This window comes from Epinephelus moara, chromosome 21, assembly GCF_006386435.1.
Source record: "Epinephelus moara isolate mb chromosome 21, YSFRI_EMoa_1.0, whole genome shotgun sequence".
Classification (NCBI taxonomy): domain Eukaryota; kingdom Metazoa; phylum Chordata; class Actinopteri; order Perciformes; family Serranidae; genus Epinephelus; species Epinephelus moara.
Window position 1 is genome coordinate 1,549,766 of NC_065526.1, and position 22,274 is coordinate 1,572,039.

A 22,274-nucleotide genomic window follows, 5' to 3' on the forward strand; every position below is an offset into this window, starting at 1 on the left:
CGTGACGGTAAACAAAACGATGTCACACATCAACACATATTAGAGCTGCGTTACATCGACAGCTACAGAAAATTTATTTGCCCTTATGTTACATTCTGTTCGTTTATCCAGTGGAAATTACAGTCATAATTTCCATCCGGATCCATAGATTTACAAATCTAGAGACATAAACAAAACATTTCTTAACACTTCTTTACTTATTTGATCCATGTTTATTTTTTAGTTTTTGACATATTCTCATTTTAAAAGGCAGAGTTTAAACCTCCTGCAGGTGTCTGCAGGATGTCGGGCTTTAAAGGATCTTGCTGTCATGTTTGACCCTAAACAAGATCTTGTTCAAATTTAACTCACCTCCTATTAAACTATTAATTTCCCATGTAAAAACTGGACCAAAACATCTCCATGTTTCCACACAGGCCTCATTACAGGTGGCAGTTTATCAAACAATAAAGAAATGCCAAACAGAAATATAGAATTATTAGCCAACTGTTATACAGCTGATTTTTTCCAGCTTTAAACCGAGGAGACGCTGCACTGAGATACTTAAAGACAGTGTGTAAATCCCAGTGAACCCAGCAGAGACCACTAATGGAAACAATTCAGACAAACACCACCACAATCATCCAGCAGGGGGCAGCACACCACCACACAGGGTCAAACTTCCTCTGTGGTGTTTCCATGACTTTCCCTTTCCAAAGTGGAGCTGAAAATATTCCTCCTTCCTGTTTTTTCCATGTTTTGTTCCCACTGCAGCAGAGCAGAGTAAAACAAGCTGAAGGATACTTTCAGCTCTCGTGCACTAAATCTGCTCATCTTAAATTCTCTCAAGTATTTACCAACTTTACACCTGTAAAAAAAACTCCAGGAATCATCAGAAATAACAACACAAGCACAAAGTCTTTAAATGTGACCAAATTTCGACTTCCAGTGTAACTACATTTGTATTTTGTTTACTGGTCTGCAACGCTGGCAGATATTTCTAAAGCAGCACCACATCCATCTCAGGGTTTCCCACACATTCAAATCTGTGCTGGCCACGATTAAAACATCTGCCACCACGCTTAGATTTTTTATTTTTGGAGCTGGACCGTTCATTAAGTGCGCTGTTGGAATATACACCAATCAGCCAAAACATTAAAGCCACTGGCGGGTTAAGTGAATCACAGTGAGCATCTCGTTACAGTGCAATGGTCTGCTGGGACACGTTGGGTCCTGGCATTCATGTGGATGCTACTTGACGTGCTCCACCCATCCGAACACCGTTGCATACAAAATAAACCCCCTCATGGCAACAGCACTTATCGATGGCAATGACCCCCCAGCAGGACAATGCACCATGCCACATCACAAAAGCTGCTCAGGCATGACCTGAGGGACATGCTGGTACCTCAGAGGCACCCCTGATCCATGGTGGGTGCTCCTTGGACTGAAGATGAAAGACTTCTTCATGTTTAGAAATGCCACTGACAGCGCCTTTAACTCAAGTTATTTGTGTCAGAGATGTTGGTGGAATGAGAAACTCTGATGAGCGACCTTTAACCTCAGCAATTCAGCAGCTCCACATCAAAAATGAGGGTGGCACTGCTCTAGTCGTCAGTGTTTAATCAGGATTTCAATCAATTCTGTGACTTCAGATCTTTTGGGTCCTGTGGGTTGTGAGGTGGGGTAACTGCACGTCCCACAGATGTTTGATCAGATGGGGATCTGGGGAATTTGGAGGCCAGGTTGATGCCTTGATCTCTTTGTCACGTTCCTCGCAGCATTCCTGAGCAGTTTTTGTGGTGTGGCGTGACTCATTGTCCTGCTGGGGGGCCACAGCTACTGGGGAGTGCTGTTGCCATGAGGCGGGGTACCTGGTCTGCACTGGTGCTCAGGTGGGTGGAGCGTGTCAGGTGGCATCCACATGAATGTCCCAACAGAACACTGCACTCTAACAAGATGATGAGTGTTGTCAGTGGTTGTCGGTGTATATATACATATATATATAGTTGTATCTCATCTACCAATCTGATCAGGTGACCTCTGATCGGACCGACTGATCAATTATCTGCCCTGCGACAAAAAAATCCACAAACTGCTGCTGAAGGGAAAAAAGAAGAGTTCAACCTGCGCTGCGTTCACTGACCTGCCTGTGAGTGTTTTAAACCTCTGTGCTGTGTTTTGACGTCTGATGGAGCTCTAGGTACTTTGTGTCTCACCTGTACCTGGATCACTAACACACGGCTGCTTTCACTCTAAAGATGGCTGCTTGTGTTTATCACTGTCCCTAAAGACAACCTGGCAGGGACTTCTTGTCTCTGTGTCGACCCAGATGGCGAGGCGTCGCCCTGAGGTGACGGGGGAGCAGAGCGGAGGGGAGGGGGTGGGTACACTAGAGTTATCTAAGCTTCGCCATCGTATCTGCAGTGTTGCTGTGCCACTCCCTACCCACAATCCCCTGTGCTTACAGGCCAAACCTGAGAGGAAAAATCACTCATTATTACGGTTACATGCACCTTAAAAAATGCTCTCTAAATCAGGTGTTCTATAGTTTGGCTCATTCAGATATAATGAGGAGGAAGAGGAGTCAGATCTTCATCTGCTTTGTTTTGTAACAAATTGCCATTATTTTGGATTGAAATAAAAACGTGGATCTCTGTTTACAGCTAACATTTACACAGCTGCTCTCTAAACAGAATGTTTGGTGATTTAAGGGATGATGAAGAAGAAAAGACCTGAGCAACATCGTCATCATGAGGGAAAACAACAAGTCCACCTGAAGGGTTTCTGAATATCAGTTGGTTCTCTGAAAGAACATTAATAAGAATAAATGCTAAAATAAAGGGAACACTTTGGCCCTTTTACACAGAGGTGGCGCTACAGCGTCGCTGCGATGTCGCCTCTTTACGCCAGCTTTGCTTTTTACACAGAAACAAACAAAGGCAGCATCATGTCGCTCCAGTAGCTGCTAACTGCAAACAGGTACTTTTTAAATCTCCCGCGTAGTAGTGTCAAAACATGTCAAAAACAATGATTTAGCATTTATCCTTCAGTCCAAGGGGACGTTTGTGCCAAATCTGAAGAAATTCTCTCAAGGCATTTTTGAGATATGATGTTAATGAGACGGATGCAAGGTCACAGTGACCTTTGACCTTCAACAATCAAATTCTGATCAGTTCGTTCTTGAGTCACAGTAGACGTTTGTGCCAAGTTTGAGAAAATTCCCTCAGGTCTTCTTGAGATAAATTGTTTGCAAAAATGAGACGTACGGAAGGTTGTAGTCTCCTTTGGCCACCAAATTCTAATCAGTTAATTGTTACATCCAAGTGAACATTTGTGCCAAATTTAAAGGCATTCTGTCAGGGCGTTCAAGAGAATGAGACAAACACAAGGTCACAGTGACCTCTGACCACCTAAATCTAATCAGTTCATTGTTGAGTACAAGTGGACGTTTGTGCCAAAGTTGAGAAGCTTTATAACTGTGAATTTTGAGGGACTTTGGTCTGAAAGATAAAATAACTGATATTTAAATTGTTGACATTTAATTTCCTGTCAAATTTTATATAATATATTATATAATATTATATATATACAAATGTATATCTTCCAGCTCTAATCTAAATAAGCCTCACATTCAACAGTGTGAACCGCCCACGCTGCAGTTCAGCCTCAGTCACCAGGACCCAAAGAAAATGAGATGAAACCAGGATATTTGTGGATATTCTGCGTCAGTCCTCCAGCAGCTGAACAGGTGTTCACATCATACCTGACAAACTGACCTGAGATCAGATCAGGCTGCAGGTTTCAGGGGAAACTCCCACATGAAAAAGCTCTTAGTGGAGCAGAGGAGGGGGAGGAGAGGAAGCCGGAGCTTTGTGATCTGCTCTCTGTGGGGAAGCAGTGAAGTCAATCAAAACGTCAAGCACTTCCTGTCTCGACAACGACCGCCACAAACACAAAGAGAGCTGGATTCATGAGAGGAAAACAAAGCTGTCGACAGGCCGGCGAGGAAAAGGAGAAGTCAGGATGAGAAGTAAATCAGCAGAGTGTCAGAGTGTGCAACACAAATAGAGACTTAGAGACAGAGTCCGGGTCCTGCAGTCTGAGACAGCTGTTACCGTCATCTCTGATTTTTGACCTTTGATGACATGAAATCAGGTCTGACCTCAACATGACACAGACAGGAGGAGGAGGAGACAAGTTTATTTTGTCGTTTCATGTTCTGTATTTCCTGGTGCTGAGAGTGCAAGATTTAACAAATGTGTCATTGAATTGATTTAAAAGTTTTTAACTGCTTCTGAAACAGACTCAGTTTAAACTGACGCCTCTGTACGACCTTCAGCAGTAAACAGACCATCAGCTGAAGGTCGGCTGGTTCTTTATAGTCAATCATAACTCCTGTCCCTGAATCTGATTCCATCCTAAATCAGACCAAACGATTTACGGCATGTCGACCTGAGGAGCCTGTGTGCTAGGGCTGAAAAGATTCCTCGAGTAACTCAAATAATTTAACTACTAAAAAGCCTCAAGGCGTCGTTAAATCCAGTGCAACTATACAGCGCGCTGTGTTTCGTATAGACAGTTGTTTCTGTTGCTCAACGCACTTATGTTTCTTCAGCTGTTGATAGCCTGCGCAGCTGTAACATGGATGTAGCAAAACGATGAAGGAAGAGCGACAAGAAAAGAGCAAGAGTTTACATAAGAGTCAATAAGTAAAAAAAATGTCTCTCCCTTCGCTTGGAAGTCAAATGTGTAAGAGTGTGTGATTCCATTGTCACGTTTCTGTGACCAGCACAAATTTTCCTACGTTTTGAGGTATTAATTTAGTGTGTAGACTGAAAATTGTGGCAGTGCGAAAAATTTGTTCAGAATTTTTTTTTTTAGAAGATCTTCCAGCTCCTTCACACTCTAGCGATGATGTCACCCCTCTAGTGGTGATGTCACCACTCTGGCTCTCTCCCATAGACACCCACTATAAAATCTGAAACATCTGAAAAACATCATGAAATGTTAACTGCGATTTCTTGAAAAACGTTCTGGGTATCAAAATGCAGATTTAGTCCAATAAAGTCCAGAGTTTCATGAGCCATTGGAAGTTTGGATCATAATCTACATGAATGTGTGGTGATTTGGTGTGGACTCAAAGAGGAGTGACTTTTGCTGTTTTCACAGGAATTTTTACACTGTTTTTTGCGAATTTTGTAAAAACTACTTGGCTGAGAAAAGTCATAGCACACCTTTCCTGATCATTCAGCATGGTTTGATGTATGTTTTGTGAATGTGTTGGCAACGCTGCAGGACGAGAAGCGTGCCAAAATACCGATGTGGAAGAAGGAGAATAAGATAAGTTATACAAGACAAGTACAAGATAAGTATGAGGAACAGTAACAGGTTGTGCCTCCTGTTGCACAGCAGGCACCCCTAATAATTCATCACATCATATTTACATATTTTCTCACATAAACACTCATTCTGAATAGTTGGGGTGCAAAGTTTTGCCCAAAGGAGTACGGTCTCACTCCAAAGTCATCTAAATCCAGCGATTGGGCGGTGACTTGCTGCGTCAGAAACCAACGAAAATAGCCGCCCTTTAACGTCGGCATGATTCGCAGCTGGTTGCCGTTTTAGTTTCAGGGCGCCCTGTGACGTCAGGGGGACAGACTGAAAGTTAAGGTGGCAAAAGTCTGAGAAATTCTGAGAGTGGGGTGGGCGGGAGGGGTGGTGGATGGGGTGAGCGGCGTCCTCTAAGAGTCTCAAGCCAAACCCTGTTCTTTATTCCTAAACCTAACCACGTGTGTTTGTTGTTGAACGGGGGAAAAACGTCAATTCAGTGTTGTGCCGACGCAGTGCTTTTATTTTGAAAGAAAATGTATGTAAATATTAAATTTCCTGTGAAAACATAAGTGTATTTTGAAAGAAGAGAACTTGACACGGTGTCCCAGAACGTCAACAACAAACGCACCCAAGGTACCTTGCATGTCGTATGCGTACATGGAAAGTCCATGACCAAAACGTCAGTACGTGACAAGGTAGGATTGAGAATGTGTTGCTCAAAGACACTCTGACATGTGGACAGGAGGCTACAAGGACTAAACCCAACAATAATGGCGGACTACAAGCTACAACATCAACAACACCTCCTCCTCCGACTGCCCAGTCCAGGCTTCAGTCTCCTGCATCACAGTCAGAGCATGCATGTGTGGTCACCTGTGCATGTGAGAAAGCTGGAGGTAACCACAGAATGCAAATATACTGAATCACCACTGCAAAAAAAAAAATGTCTATGAAGTGGGAGCAGAAAAGAAGTGTCACATCATAAAAACATGATCAGGCTTAAAGACTAGAGGGGAGTAGATCCAGCACGGTCCTGCTGCTTCAGAAACTGGCTTCAATCGAACATTTATTCTCTAAATCTAACGTCTGTCCCCTGATTTCACTTCCATAAAAGGATCAGTGCAATAAAGGAAACCAATCATGGTCACAAAATTTACATCACTTTATGTGTCCCCTCCTTTTCATCTCTCAGCGTCTCTGTAAAACACAAAGACAGATGCATTATTCAGCGTGGCAGAGAGCAGGCACACGGCCGGCTGCTGCAGAAACCACAGCTCAGTTTAATATGCAGGGAAACCACAGAGATCCTCCATCAGCGGGAATACAAATGGAGACAGGGAGGAAGAGACCTGGGGAGACAGAGGATCAGAGGAGGAAGAGGAGGAGGAAGAGCAGGGGGATCTGCCTCTTTAAAAGCCGCTCTGCTGTAAAAACACATGCAGAGTAAACCATCATCATCATCATCACCACAACTCAAAACTCTACAGTGGTTTACAGACGACGGCCAAAATTTACAAGGAAAAGGAGACAAAACACAAAGACCAAGATCCACAGAAGGCTAAATATGTTACATCAAAACGGCACGTTTGTGCCAAAAATTTGTCAAGACCTTTACTGCCTTCTTGAAGTAACGCGTTCACAAAAATGAGACAGACGCAAGATCTCAATAATCTTCACCTCTGACATTTGACCACCAAAATCTAATCAGTTCATTCTTACGTCCAAGTGGACGTCTGTGCCAAATTTGAGGAAATTCCCTCAAGACGTTCTTGAGATATTGCAATCACAAGAACGTGATGGATGCAAGGTCACAGTGACCTTCACCTTAGACCACCAAAATCTAATCAGTTCCTCGTTAAGTCCCAGTGGACATTTGTGCCAAATTTGAGGAAACTCCCTCACGGCCTTCTTGAGATACACATTCATGAATATGTGACAGGCGCAAGGTCACAATGACCTTTACCTTTGACATTTGACCACCAAAATCTTATCACTTCATCGCTAAGTCTGAGTGGATGTTCGTGCTAAATTTGAAGAAATTTCCTCACGGCCTTCTTGAGATATCACGTTCACATTAGAGATGTCACAAGCAGTTTTATAAAAAGAAATTATCAAAATAAATTTAAAGACAGAGATTTTATTCCCTGTTTGAAAATATAAAGCTGAACAACAGTTACACCTCAAAACACGAGTCAGTGGCAGAGTTTCTGTGAAGTGCTGCAAAGTTTAGTTGATTCATAACACACATTAAACACACACTAAACACACATTAAACATGGCTTCATAGAGACAGTTTCAAACACAAATCAGCTTCACTATAACTCGCAGCATTCACAGACAAACACTTGTCTTTATCTGGACACATTTTCCCCACAAATGCAACATGCTAACGTTATTAGCACAAGCCTATGGCATTTTACATTGTATAAATTAGCCTAGCAGCTAGCAGAGATTTCCTCTGCTCATATTTCAGCCAGGATAAATCACACACAGTGTGTGGAGGCTTTATTGTCTTCACAATTTATTGTTTCTTATCTGTGAAATTAAAGTAAATCAAAGCTTTGTTTCCACTGAGGGAAATGGTTTCAGCTCACAGAGACAGACAGGAGGTCTGCGTCACTGTGACGTGTGGTTACATTTCTGGGGAGGTGCACGTCAGGCTACGGCTCTAAAAAGTGAGTGAGTGGGCGAAGCTTTGCGGAGAGATGAACACTGGTATATGTCATGTAACGCAACTTGACCCTATATCGACATTCATATCTTGCTTGAAAATATATCAATAAATCATACACAGTCATCAAATTTTTGCAGAATCGTACACAGAGGTTAAATCAACACGCTTCCAGTGGAGGTTCTGTATTAAACAGAAAATCAGTTTGTTCCACGTCTCTGAAAACACCTCAGCCACGCACGACTTCCTGCTTCTGTTGGCGTCTTTCACCACACATCTTTTCTCTGTGAAATCAAAACAACGCACAACTTCCACTGGAAACCTGCCGAGTTAACTTCCAGCTCAGTGATGTCATCACACCAGAGGTCAAAGGTCACTAGCATCCAGACTGTACGCTGAACACAGAGCCAGTTTCCCTCCTCTCCTCCTTCTTCCCTTTCTGTCTCATCTGAGAGCGCCCCACCCACGCCTTCCCAGCATCCTCTCTGTTCCTCCTCCTCCTCCTCCTCCTCCTCTCTGACCTCTCCTTCTGTTCTCCTCACCTCCCTGCAGTCTGCTGGCAGCCTACTCTCTCTGTAATGTGTGTGTGTGTGTGTGTGTGTGTGTGTGTGTGTGTTAAACACGCATGGATGCTCCTCTTGGCTTGTGTCCTCCTTCAGGGCGCATCAGCCTCTTACAACACACACACACACACTCTGAAAACACACACACACACACACACACACACACACACACGCTGCACATGGCAGACGGCGACGTCACTCAGAGCAGGTCGATGCGTTGCTCTGATAGTTGCGAGTAAATTGTTGAACTTCCTGTTCGGAGCTTCTGTCGTCACAGTCGGACTCAGCTCAACATGACCGGTCACGTGATTCATCTGCTGCGTAAACAACAACTGTTACACCCTCACTGCAGACACACACACACGCACGCGCACACACACACACACGCACGCACGCACACACACAGCTGAACTATGATTTTGTTTGTTTGTTTATTTATTTATTTGTTATGACGTCTGAAATGACTGACAGATGCGTACAAATAGAGAACATGACAAAGCTGTATCTATTTCCTGTGATGCCCAGCTGGGTGACGCCACTTTCAAACCTCTGAAAGTTTTAGTTTGTTCTCCTTCACGTTTCTTTGCAAATTATGTTTTGTATCTATTTAAATTCTGCTGTGTGTAAATAACAAGAATCAATAAACTGTTTAATACTTGTTTTAGACTTAAGTACTCAAACGGGATTAATAGGTGGGTAATAAAATATTTTTCCTCCTTCTCCCTCAAAATACGGTTTGGGCAGTTTGGTCACTACTCTGAATTACTATGATTAAAGCTCGTCTGGTTACCAAATGTTTTATCTATATTTCAGAAGAAGAAGAATGCTGTGTTCACATCATCCACATCAGTCTCTGTGGCAGCTGTTTTCTATGACTGTGTGACTGAAGCACGACGCAGCATTGACGAACGCTGTGACTCTGACAGCTGGTTTCACTGTGGACCAGATCTGCAGCTCTTTAGCCTTCACCAGGGTTTCCACCACACTGATTTATTAGTGGCGGCCCGCCATGATAACGTGCCGCCACATGCTGACTTTTTATTTTCGGAGCTGGATCGTTTATTAGGAGCGCTGTTGGATTATACATACGTTCAGAGGGCGGAGTGCTCTCAGGGCACAGGCGGAGCAGCAAAATGTCAGACGCGGTGAAAGTGAACATCAGACATAGGGTTCATCCCAATATCCCTCCTCAACTCCTCGACTCCTCTATCCTTGATCACCTGATCTGTAATCAACTGACACTCAATCTTGAAGGTCGCCTCAATTCGTTAAATGCACTCAGAGGAGTCGAGGAGACAGGAGGGTTTCAAAGGAGAGTGAAGTGAGGATACACGAGTGCAGCCTTCATGGAAGTCTTTTACCAACCAACACACCCCGATTGGTCGATATCAGTTACTGATTGGAGAGCTTAGCTGACGTCATCAGAAATGGACGGAGCTTCACGTGACAGTTCAGAAGAGAAGACGTCTCATTTCTCTAAAGGCATATTTACTTTTTTTCTCTCCTCGCATCTCTGCCCTGTGTCTTACGAGGGCGGAGCTAAGACGCGAGGAAGAGATGCAAGTGAAGGAAACGTGGATGTGAGATCAGGTGTTGGGATGAACCTCTAGAGTCGTCTCCTTTGGTCTGAATCAGGGACTCATGTTGTTCCAAAGTTGTATAATTGCCTAGAGTTGGTTCGTGTTCTCACGGCAGCATTTACAAGAGGACCAGATCAAATGCCTTGTGTGAGAAAGCTGCTCTTGATTGGTCAGAATTTCCATGTGGGAAAAATCCAGGAAGTAAAGCAAACGTTGAAGAAGAGTACACTTGCAAGATAAATGTGACACTTTCTAATGTCACAATGGAGGGACAACTACGCAGGTTGATTTTAGCGCTGCTCATCGTGGACTATATTGCTGTCATTGTTCATTTTAGTCAAACCATACAGTTTGAAAACGAGGCGCGGCTCCAACTAGAAAACAATGTTTTGATGCATTGGATGTGCTGAATGTGCATATTAAGGCAGTACAGGAGGAGGTGCACATTAATAATCCTCCAGGACTGTAACATGCTCATGTTTAACCCAAACAATGTGTCATGTGACTGCAGTTGCTTCACATCCAGGTCGGAACACCTTCTCACCACATACCAACCGCACCAGAGTTCCTTAGGAACCGGACTGAGACCACCTCTTCAAGAAGGTCTCGGTCTGGTTGCTTTGGTGTGTTCACACCTGCACAATGATCCGCACGGAGGGGGCAAACCAACCTGAGTCAGACTGAACCAAACCAAACAAGGCAGGTGTGAACGCAGCCTAAAAGTTTGTTTTCACTCACAAACAGCTGCTCCTCTCAACCATCGATCTGATATGATCAGCTCTGAATGGATCGACGGATCAATTATCCACCTCACCAGCCAGAAACTGCTGCTGAGGAATAAAAGAACTCATGCAGAGCTCACAAAAACCTCCAAATTTAGAGACAGGGCACAAAATGATTAAGTGGAGTGAGATGTCGTCCAGGCAGGTACGCTGTGTTTTATCTCAGTAACTGCACTGTCAAAACTATTTCCACATTTGTGATTTATTCCCAAGTAAACAATGTTAGCCTCATCGTCTTTATCTCGGCTGCTCGCCATCTGCCTGCTGCTGTTTGACAGTGACACAGACTTTCAAAATAAAAGCATCTCTTAAAGCTGATGATACAGATCGATGTTTTACTTTGCATCGATGATACTGGAGCGTTGTAGGGTTGCAGCGATATACCGGTTTCAAGGTATACCATGATATAAAAGTTGACGGTTATCATACTGTGTACATCTGCTTATCTACGATACTGAAAGAACAAAACAAAACAATCTCCCCTTTATTTTCGGAATTTTCTAAAGAGGGAAACGCTTTACACAAACTTCCAGTAACAAAATAATTTCAAGTTTCAATTCTAGTAATAAAACGTTTGTTTAACCAAAAATATCTCCTCCATTTTCCTTCCTTTAGGGCTCATTCTGACTGATAACAATATAAACTCTGTGATACTGTGAAACCGCTATATTTTCTGAGACCGTTATCGTACCGTGAAAATCTTATATCGCTGCAATCCTAGGTAACTGATCATTACACTGATACATACATCAAAATCCATGGAACGTCACACCCTTAGTTATGAATTCTAATGACGTGACATAAATAAAGTCAGTAAACACAACCAGGTTTCTGATCCAAGTTTATCTGCATCATGTCACTGAATGCAGCCACACTTTGGAACATGGAGTGATGTCAAAGTCTTTCACTGAATAAATCTGTTTTATACACTCGCTGACTGACTTTGACATGAACAATCACAATCTTACATTTTTGTGGGTTTATAATATTTGTCTGTTGATTTAACATCCTTGACTCTAAAGGGCCGTGTCCACCGAAGCATTTTTTCTGAGGCCAGTATATTTTTTAATATTTTACAACAGGAGTTACAAACGCCAGGAAACAGTTGGCTGTTTGGCGTTTTAATGCCTCTGAGTGGGCGATGGCATCATGTTTCAGGTTATCCGTCCATCAGCACACCCCATTCTGGCAAATGCCATATCTCAAAAATGCCTTGAGTCAATTCCTTTAAATTTGGCACAAACATCCACTTTGACTCAGTGATGGAGCGATTACAATTTGGTGGTCAAAGTCCAATGTCACTATGGCCTCATGTCCTTCTCATTCTCGTGAATGCGATATCTCAAAGAGGCCTCAAGGGAATTCCCTTAAATTTGGTACAAACGTTAACTTGGACTCAACAATGAACTGATTAGATTTTGGTGGTCATATGTCAAAGGTCGAGGTCACTGTGACCTGCTCCTTCTAATTCTCTATCTGTACGTAGTATGTACGTCTGTCCAACTTGTAATGAGATATTTCAAGAACGCTTCAAGGGAATTTCCCTTAAATTCGGCACAAGCATTAATTTGGACTCAACAATGAAGTGACTAGTTTTTGGTGGTCATAGGTCAAAGGACAGGGTCACTGTGACCTAGTCTGTCTCATTCTCATAAAAGTTATCTCTCAACAACACCTTGAGGGAATTCCTTCAAATTTGGCACACAGGTCCACTTAAACAGGAGGATGAACTGATTAGATTTTGGAGGTCTCAGGTCAAGGTCACTCTGACCTCACAAAACATTTTTGGCCACACGTCAAGAATATATACACTTAATATGACATCATTTCACACAAATGTCTAACAGGACAAAATGATGAAGATGAAGTTCAAACGTCATTTTCAGCTGGTGAAAAAAAAAGAGGCTTTGGTGGACGCAGGGCCAAAATTAAACATTTTTGCACTCTAAGAAAAAACTGATGAAGATTATCTGTTGCTGTACTGCGAAGTTCATCCACATCACCGAGGAAACCAACAACATAATCAGGAAAATACAGTCACATGTTCCTCAAACACGATCTGTATATCTTTAAATATACAGATCATCATCATCACCATCATCATCATCATCATCATCTAGTTGTGTTGTTCTACAGTCACACAGACCTTCAGTGGGAGATTTGTGTTGTTCTACAGTCACACAGACCTTCAGTGGGAGATTATTCCAAGTGTAAATGAATGGAAACATCCTCTCAGTGAAAGTGTGTGTGAAGGTGTGTATGTGTGTGTTAGTATCAGGATCAGAGAACGACAGTTTTCCTCTGTTACAGTCCAGATTGACTCTGATCCTCTGGAGCTGCCTCTCAAAGGGGAGAGCAGTGTCTTGATGTGGTGGGGAGACTGCTCTGTATTTACCATACCAGAACCATATTCTCCATAATCCAGAGTGTATGACTCCTTTCCTCTGGACAGACTCTGCTAACACACCCAGTTCCCAGTTTGTATTGTCTCCAACCTCGACGTCCCAGCTGTGAGTCCCTGAGTTAAAGCCCTCAGAGCCCAGGACAGAGCAGTAGTTTAACCTCTCTGGATTATCAGGAAGCTGCTGCCTCTGTCCTCCTCTCACACTGGTCAGATCTTCAGACAGGACGAGTTCTGGACCAGCAGTGTTTGGGTCCAGGATCACAGGAGTGTAGGAGACCACGTCCTTCATCTTGTTCCAGATGTTGAAGGTGAGGTTGCCCAGGTGTTTGGCCTCGTCTATCAGAGCTCCTGAGAGCAGCTGTGGATCATCCAGCAGGGGGCGCTGCTGGACTCTGTCCACTGCAGCCTTGTAGTTGAGCAGGAATGAGACGTCTTCAGCTCTCAGCTCGTCCTCTGTGGCTCTGACTGTGTCTGAAAGAGCTGCTATCTCTCTGCTCAGAGCCTCCATCTTCTCCTTCATCATCTGACTCTTCTGCTCCTCTTCCTCCCTCAGTGCAGCCATCCTGGCCTCCTCTTCCTCTTCTAGAAACTGGTGAAGCTTCTTAAACTGCTCCTTAATCTGCCTCTCTGTGCGTCGGGCCTGGACCTTCATGTGTTGTGCTGTTTGTTCACACTTCACTTTAACTTGTTCACAAACCTTTAACTTCTCCTTTAAGGGCTCCAGAGTTTCCTCAACTTCCTTCTTGTGTTGTCGTGCAGCTTCATCGACGGGTCTGAATCTGTGCTTGGTGTGTTTTTCTGAATCTCTGCAGACGACACACACTGGCTGCTGATGGTCCAGACAGAAGAGTTTGAGTTTCTCAGAGTGCAGACTGCAGAGAGCCTCTGAAGCTCTCTGATCTCTCTCCAATAAGAAGGCCTCACACAGGTTCTTTAACACCAGGTTACACGGTGGTTTTGCAGTTGAAGATACTGTCTTACAAACTGGACACTCACGTGCTTGTCTCTGTCTCCACCAGTTCTGCAGACAGTCTTTACAGAAGCTGTGGCTACATGACAGGATGACAGGATCTTTAAAGATGTCACAGCAGACAGGGCAGCAGAGATCGTCCTCTAATCTGGACGCCATTTTGTCTCTGAGTGACGCTGTGAACACAGCAGGCAGACAGCTCAGCCACTCCCTGTTCCCTCAGAGTTACTTTCACTTGGAGTCGTTGTTGCTGTAAAACTCTGGTTCAGTGTGAGCAGGTAAACCGCTGGTTTAAGTGGTGATATTCCAGTGTTCCCAGTGTTCCTCCTGCAGCTATTCCTCTGTCAGTGGACGTGGTAGTCTTGGTCCAAAGATGCATCTTACCGTCCGTCTCTCAGTGTGTGTCTCAGTGAGGCAGAATGAAAACCTGTTAACTGATTCTTGTCAGGTGAGGCAGGTGATGGGAGGAGCTTCATCAGGTTGAGTTTCATTCCAAACTGATAAATGCTTTGTTATGAAAACACAAACATGTCTTCAGCCACGGCTGCACTGAGGCATAAACACATTTTGTGAAGTCACAGTGACCTTTCACCACCAAAACCTGATCAGTTCATTCTTGAGTCCAGCTGAATGTTTGTGCCAAATTTGAGGAAATCCCTTGAAGGCCTTAATGAGATTTTGCTTTCACAAGAATGAGTCGGATGAAAGGTCATAGTGACCTTGACCTTTGACCACCATATTCAAATGAGTTAATTGTTGAGTTTAAGTGGAGGTTTGTGCTAAATTTGAAGAAATAATATCATGAGAATAGGCAAGACCAACGAACAACCCAACACATCCTCATCACAACTCGTCAGATATCGCTGCCTGGTTGGTGCCGTTCACGTGAACATATGACGTCCAAGGTACCCTGGGTGTGTTGGTTGTTGACGTTCTGGGATGCCGTGTCAACTTCAGCCTGTTACATGCATTGTCTGTTTTCAAAATACACTTGTGTTTTCACAGGAAATGCACAGTCTCTTTCAAAATAAAAGCACTACGTTGGTACAACACCACCAGCTGATGTTTATTTTACTTCAACACCACACATGTGGTTGGGTTTAGGAAAATATAACAGGGTTTGACTTTACAATCTTTTGGGATGCGAACAACAGTCTTCCAGGTGAAAGTTGGTGATTGTTGGACCCATCCACCGCGTGAACGGCTGTGAATCATGCTGATGTGAAGAACAGCTTTTTTTGTCCGTGTCTAATGTGAGAGGTCATCGACCAAGCGCTGGTATCTGCTGACTTTGGAGTGAGACCGGGTTATTCAACCACAACAATCTCCGGTGCAGATGCATAGAAACACCGCCCTCCAAAGAAAGCGCTCCCAGCTGGACGTGTTCAGGAGAGCACCTCATGTTTCGAGCTAGAAAAAAGGGCTTTGGTGGACGATTTATGAAAGTTGGACCGGTGATTGACCGACCAACTGACCAACTGACCAGACAGACTCAGCTCAAGTTCCTTCACAATATTATTGAGAAAAAATCTTTTTCTTCTTTATTTTATTCAAGTTTGTGTTACTAAAAACAGCTTCAGGAACCAGCTGTGATAGAGAAGTACTCACATCCGTTAATGCAGTACTAGTACAGACATTTGAAGCAGAGTAAAAAGTACAAGTATAACGTGGCATAACATGGAAATACTCAAGTAAAGCACAGGTACATCAAATCTGTAATTAAGTACACTTGGGGGTTTGGAAAAGTCTGGAGAAGTCATTATATGGAATATGATGGTTATTGAATTTTAATCCATGGACAGGTGGTGACACACACACACACACACACACACACACACACACACACACAGATGCAGTAATATAAAGTGATCTTTGACCTGCAGCGTTCATCTCATTTTTTGAGACCAAATCTGTTTAAACAAACGTCGCGTCATCATCAACCTGCACATACCTTTGTCTTGTGAATCAGGACTGCAACTGGCTGTTCTGTCTTCAGACCACAGACGTTGTAAATACACAAAAATCGACTGAATACTTTGTGTATTTATTTTTTTAATTAACCTGAAAACTGTTTAAAGTAGAGTATGTACTTTTCAATGAGCTGTCCGCTCTGCATCTATCATTTTTTATTTTACTTAATTAAACATGGAAAAACAGATACTGTTCTGTTGACTCTGACTCCAGCAGGAGGTGCTGTTTCATACCTGTTTCATGCCTTATTACGAGGCTTCTATCGTAGAGTCAAAGAAGGAAACTAACCAAAGAAACCGCAGCGTCTGATCATATCATTACTACTCATCATGTTTTTTCCTCATTATTTTATTCCTACTGGAGCAGACACTTTGTTAGTAAAGGATCTGAATTTTTCCTTCACTTCTGACTGTCAAATTAAAGCTAAAATGTCCCGTCTCGTATCAGGTGACAGATGAGGCAGCAGAGTTCGGAGGAGGTTTACAGACTTCCTGCTGCAGAGCTGCACGTTTTAGGTCAGACGTTTCTGGTGTTTCTCAGCAGCTGATCCAACACCGATGTCACATTTTCTTTTTATACTTTTATTAATATACTTTATTTTATTCCCACTGGGATGGACATTTGATGTAATGGTGTATTAATTCTATTTATATCATCATATCATGTATTAGCTGGATTGCTGCATTGGTTTTGTTGAACAAAACAAAATTAAAAACTTTTTTTTTTAATTATAAAACAAAACCCTGCAGTAAGACTAATTTGTCAAAAAAGATGAAAAAAAAGGATTAATTTTCAAAAAACTAAAATAAAAAAAGAAAATACTGTTACTAAAATAGAATAATTTTAAAATAAAATTTTATGTGGGAAAATACTTAAATAAAAAATAAACAATTTTAAAAAAAATCAAAATGAAATAAAACTGTTACTAAAAAAACTAATTAAAAAATTACAATTGTATGTAATAAAATACTTCTATAAAATAAAACAAAAAATATACTTCTATTAAAGAATACATTAAAAAAAAGAAAATATTGTTCCTAATTTAAAGTATAATTTAGAAAATGAAAATTATAGGTATAAAAAATAATGCTATAAAATAACAATAAAAAATAAACATATACTTCTTTCTTATAAGAATGATCTAAAAAAAAAAGAAAATACTGTTATTTAATGCAACTGTATATACAACAACAAAAATAAAAAAAATACTTCTATAAAAAAGATAATTAAGAGAAAATTATAGAAACCAACAATACAAAAAAATAAAAACAAATATATATTACCTAAAATAAGAATAATAAATAAAAGCTGTAAAATAGAAAATAAAGTATCTGCATAAAATTAAAAAAAAATATATATAAACCATAAAAAATGTGACAAAAATAAAACAAGAGCACAAAAGTCGCTAGAAAAATAGATTTAAAAAAAAAAAGTAACTGCATAAATAATTGTCTAAAGACAACTAAAATAAGCCTCCCAAAGGGTGACGGTGACTCCATGTTTTTATTCTTTTTCAAGCAGTCGTCTCATCCTATAACTCACTGTGGCCCTCAGCTACGGCAGCCTGTAATTAACATAAATAATTAAGTCACGTTTTCCCACGAGAGCAGCGAGCTGCTGATCGGAGCAGAGAGCAGTGAGGAGTTCATCCATCAACACGCTGCCATAATAAAACTGCTGCAGAGTGTGTGTGTGTGTGTGTGTGTGTAAGGAAATCTCAGCAGGTAAACAGCTGATCAACATTCCCATCAGCCCCTGCAGCTTTGTTTATGGTCATTTTCTGGAAACACTGCAGACTACTGATTATCCCTTCAGGCTCCAGCTGCTGCAGGCTGTGTGTTCATGTGTGTATGTGTGTGTGTGTGTGTGTTCATGTGTGTGTGTGTGTGTGTTCTTTATGGGTGTGTCTTTCTGTGGTCAGTGTTTCCAAACCCTTTTTATGTGCCACGCCACACTAGTTTAAAAAAATCCCAGTCACACCACCGTCCCAGTAACCAGTGACGACACCACAGCTTGTTCTAAACATGAAGCTGGTGGCACTAGCGATGAAGCAACAAAGTGACGGTCAGCTGCTCTCAGACAAACGACACACTACAATACTCCGAACACAAACCAGGTGATTCTAATTCAACAAAGCACAGTGTGTGTGTGTGTGTGTGTGTGTGTGTGTGTTAAACACAGCTCTGTCTTATCTTATGAAGCAGAACATTTGCTAACTGTAGCTCCAGTTTGAGCCTCTCACATATAGCTGCAGGTAGCGTTAGCTTTAGCGTCACACACAAAGTAGATTTAACCCTTTACAGGGCAGTAAACACAACACTTGGAGCCACTGATATCCGTGCTGCAGTCTAGAGCTGTTCTGAAACAGACACCAGCATCGGAGGAGCCTCTGACACTGCCCAAAATGCCGGATCGAAGGCTGCAGCCTTAGCTGTGTCTCAATTCAAGGGTCGGCTGCGTATCAGCCAAACCGAACAATCTCCGAAATGGGACTGTCTGGTCTGTGGAGGATTTCCTCATTGCACCACAAGTTGTTCTCGCCCGACCCGTTGGCATTCCTGTTACCTAGCAAGGAGCTGCACTTGATGAGAGGCTAACTAGCAACGTCGCCTCGCATCACCGTCACATCACATACGTTAGTCTGTTATTTGAACAAAACTTTCATGTTTGACGGCCTCCTGTGTTCAATAACATTTGTGTCGTTAGCTATTCGAGTGAGTTGAAACCCAGTAAAGTGTAATCTGCCGCCACCGCTGCCGGGGGTGTGTCAGACGCTGTAATGAAAACAATCCAGTCGTCACCAGCTTGCAGTGCATCTTGGGATAGGCTGGGTTGTTCAACAACAAATCCACATCATCCAACAAATACGAAATCAGGGACGTCAAAAAGTTAAAGCTGCGAGCAGAGATGAACGGGCCCTCGCAGCTTCCCGCACATCAGGGGTGGAGGCGGGACGCTGGCTGATGCAGACGTACATTTACACCACAGTCAGGCAATGTGGTAGGGCTGGGCGATATGGCCCTGACATAATATCAAAATATTTTAGGGCATGTTTGCGATAACGTTACTGTTAACGAATATGACTAATTAGTAAAAACTATTTCTTATTGTTAATTTAAGAACATAGAATTGAAAAAAAATATGCGGTATAGTTTTACATGTCAACCTAACCGAATAATTTCCCCTTCAGCCATGCTTGCTGTTGCCGTGGGTAACAGTATGACGTCAATGTGTCAACAAGTTGAAATATCGTTAGTATCAGGATATGAATTTTTCCGGTATTATCGTGAACAAGATGATATGGCACAGCCCTACACTGCACATGAGACGTTTCATGGGTGATGTGCACAGCGCTGCGCTGGAAGTGACTTTCTGCAGTTACGTACCACTTCCCATGTCCACTATGTGGCGCTACAGAACACACACCTAATAATACATTGCACTGACTTCCTGTTGGGTTAAGAGTGTGGCTCAAAGAGACGTTTTTGTGTGTGTGCCACTTTTCATACACCTAAGTGAACATTACAGCGGGGGCTGCTTCCTAGAAATTTTGTTGAATGTGCTACTGAGCTTTTTTTTTTTTTTTTTTTTTTTTATATACATCCGAGCTTGAGACTCATGAAATACAAAAAAAAATTCCGATGTTTGTGCAAAGTTTGTTTTTAAGCACCTTCAGCTCCTCTAAAATGCAATACATGTGCATAAATAATAATATTTTGCACCGTTGGGCGCTCGGGCCCTAATTTATTTTAAGCTGATGTGGAAAGAGGTGGTTATAAACACGTAACCTGTGTCCTCAGATCAGATGTGTGGAGGCATCCTGAGGTGCTGGTGCGTCTGCAGGAACATGACCAGCAGCAGCAGCAGCGACTTTATTTAGACCGAGCTGACTGTGTTTGGTCCTGCTGAGCCACAGAGCTGCAGCACTCACTTAATAAAGAGCTGAAAATAGTCCCAACACTGAGGCGCTGCCCTACAAACACACAGGCTGCACCTGAGGCTCCAACACCTCGTCCTCGTCCAACACACAAGCATCACGAATCCACTAAAGCATCAACGTCTGTCTGTTTCATGTGAATAATATTCCCTACATTAATCAATCGCTTCACAATTTATCATCAGTTTGGTTCATTTTAAACGACAGGGCTGAAACGATTAGTCGATTAGTCGATGAATTGAGTGACTGTCAGCAATTTTGATACTTATGAATAGGTCTGGTCGATAAAACAATCTCGAAACGGGATCGCAATAAAACGTATTACGTCGATGATGATGATAAACTATGTTCACTGGATGTGGACAGACCTAGATAGATCCAAACAGCAGAAGTTAACAGACAGCTGTCAGTCAGTCTGCAGTGTTGGGGCTGCGCAACACTGTACACGCCCAATTTTCACTGCAAAGTTTGTGCTGAGGTGAGGAGGAAGAGAAAGTAGCTTGGACATAACAAAAAGAGGGGAAAATGAGAGGAAGCGAAGCTGAAGAAGAGCTTGTGTTGTCCTAAAAAATGGACGAAACTGAGGATAAGAAAAGGTCACACAACATCGGTAATCTGGAAGTGGTTTGGCTACTTGAAAGGTGACGACGCACGGACAAAGACGGTCTGCAAAATACATCGTCAGTTGGTGCCAACCAGGCCGGGAACCACAACAAACCTTTTCCATCACCTGAAAAGGTGGCGTCCCAGTGACTGCACTGAAAGCATCAATATCCACCCAAACTGCAGTAAATCCACCAACAGGTGTTCAACAGCTGAGCACATCTGCTGCTATGGGGCGGCACCAACACACCAAGCAATGTTGTCGTTTTTGCCACCATAACCCCGTATGAGAAGTGATGGAAAAGGAGCAGAGACATAACAGACGCAGTGTCGAACTTTCTAGCCGAAGACATGATGCCAGTTCAAGGAATTAATTACAGTGTGAGACTGCAGGTACGAGCTCACAGGCTGGAAATACTTTCTAATCATTTGGTTTCTTCAGGCCACTGTAGTCAGCAGTCTGTTGCTGACTTATTTGTAACATGACATGTCTTTTTCAGAGTTTCTCCTGGTTAAAATCAGCTGGTCTGTTTGTTTCGGAGAGGACACTGAAGGAATTCTAACCAGGAGAAGTTTCAGCTGGTTGTAATCTGCAGTCCTCACTGCTAGACGCCACTAAATTCCCCTAAATCTGACACACTGTTCCTTTCAGGCCCCCACACACCAAACAGACATCAAATGACTAACGGCAATGTAGAGCAACTGCTGTGTTGCCTCACATCGCCATGTCTCAGCCAAAAAGTTGCACAAACTGCACCTAAACGTTTTACTAGACATAAATTCCACTGTTTGTGACACAACATAAACAAGGCTGAGGGTCAAAGGTCAAAGCAGCACAACATGACTGTACATTTACAGGGTGAGTGTTTGAGGGAGGAAGTAGCAGAGGGGAGATTTTGGAGCTGAGAGCAGATCAGAGGCGAGCGCAGGAGGATGACGACACGCCACACAGAAATGGGATTTTAGAAAAGGCCTGGAGGGATCTGATCCCAAACCCAGCAGGAGGTCCAGGACTCAACCCGCCCCCACATCAGTGACATCACAGCAGCATCCAGAGACCAGGACTGAAACCACAGCACTGACTCTTTGCTCAGTATCACAGCTGTTTGTCATCGTGTGTGAAACATTGTCAGGATTTTCCACGGAGCTGCAGAGGCTATCATCACAGGTGGTGGGAGGAGTACACGTCACCATTTGGATTTAAGACTGCAACAGAACTCAAGTATTCATCTGAATTATTTTTACATTAAATGATTCATGTTTACTTAATAATGATTGAAAAAAGATAGAATCACCGCCACGTGGTTGTATGACTCCGCCCACCAGTCCGCCCTGTGGTTGTATGACTCCGCCCACCAGTCCACCCCGTGGTTGTATGACTCCGCCCACCAGTCCGCCCTGTGGTTGTATGACTCCGCCCACCAGTCCACCCCGTGGTTGTATGACTCCGCCCACCAGTCCGCCCTGTGGTTGTATGACT

At 42.8% G+C, this 22,274-nt stretch overlaps 2 protein-coding genes across 3 annotated transcripts in view; both read right to left on the reverse strand.

Moving 5' to 3' along the window:
* Positions 1–22,274, reverse strand: part of LOC126408778 (disks large homolog 1-like) — a 178,721-nt gene that overhangs the window by 105,354 nt on the left and 51,093 nt on the right. The gene's annotated exons all lie outside the window — the stretch shown is intronic.
* LOC126383267 (nuclear factor 7, ovary-like) lies at positions 2,230–14,667 on the reverse strand. Its single transcript, XM_050033775.1, has 2 exons — positions 13,056–14,667; positions 2,230–2,456 (listed from the first exon to the last, which is right to left on the reverse strand). The coding sequence occupies exons 1-2, from the start codon at positions 14,440–14,442 to the stop codon at positions 2,230–2,232; spliced, it is 1,614 nt and encodes a 537-aa protein (XP_049889732.1). The 5' UTR covers positions 14,443–14,667.

Excerpts from the sequence above, each read along its gene's own strand:
- LOC126383267 (XM_050033775.1), bottom strand. The coding sequence starts at position 14,442 with ATGGCGTCCAGATTAGAGGACGATCTCTGCTGCCCTGTCTGCTGTGAC. Across the intron at positions 2,457-13,055 it reads ACACAAATCTCCCACTGAAG|GTTTGGCCTGTAAGCACAGG; the intron begins GTCTGTGTGACT and ends TTTTCCTCTCAG.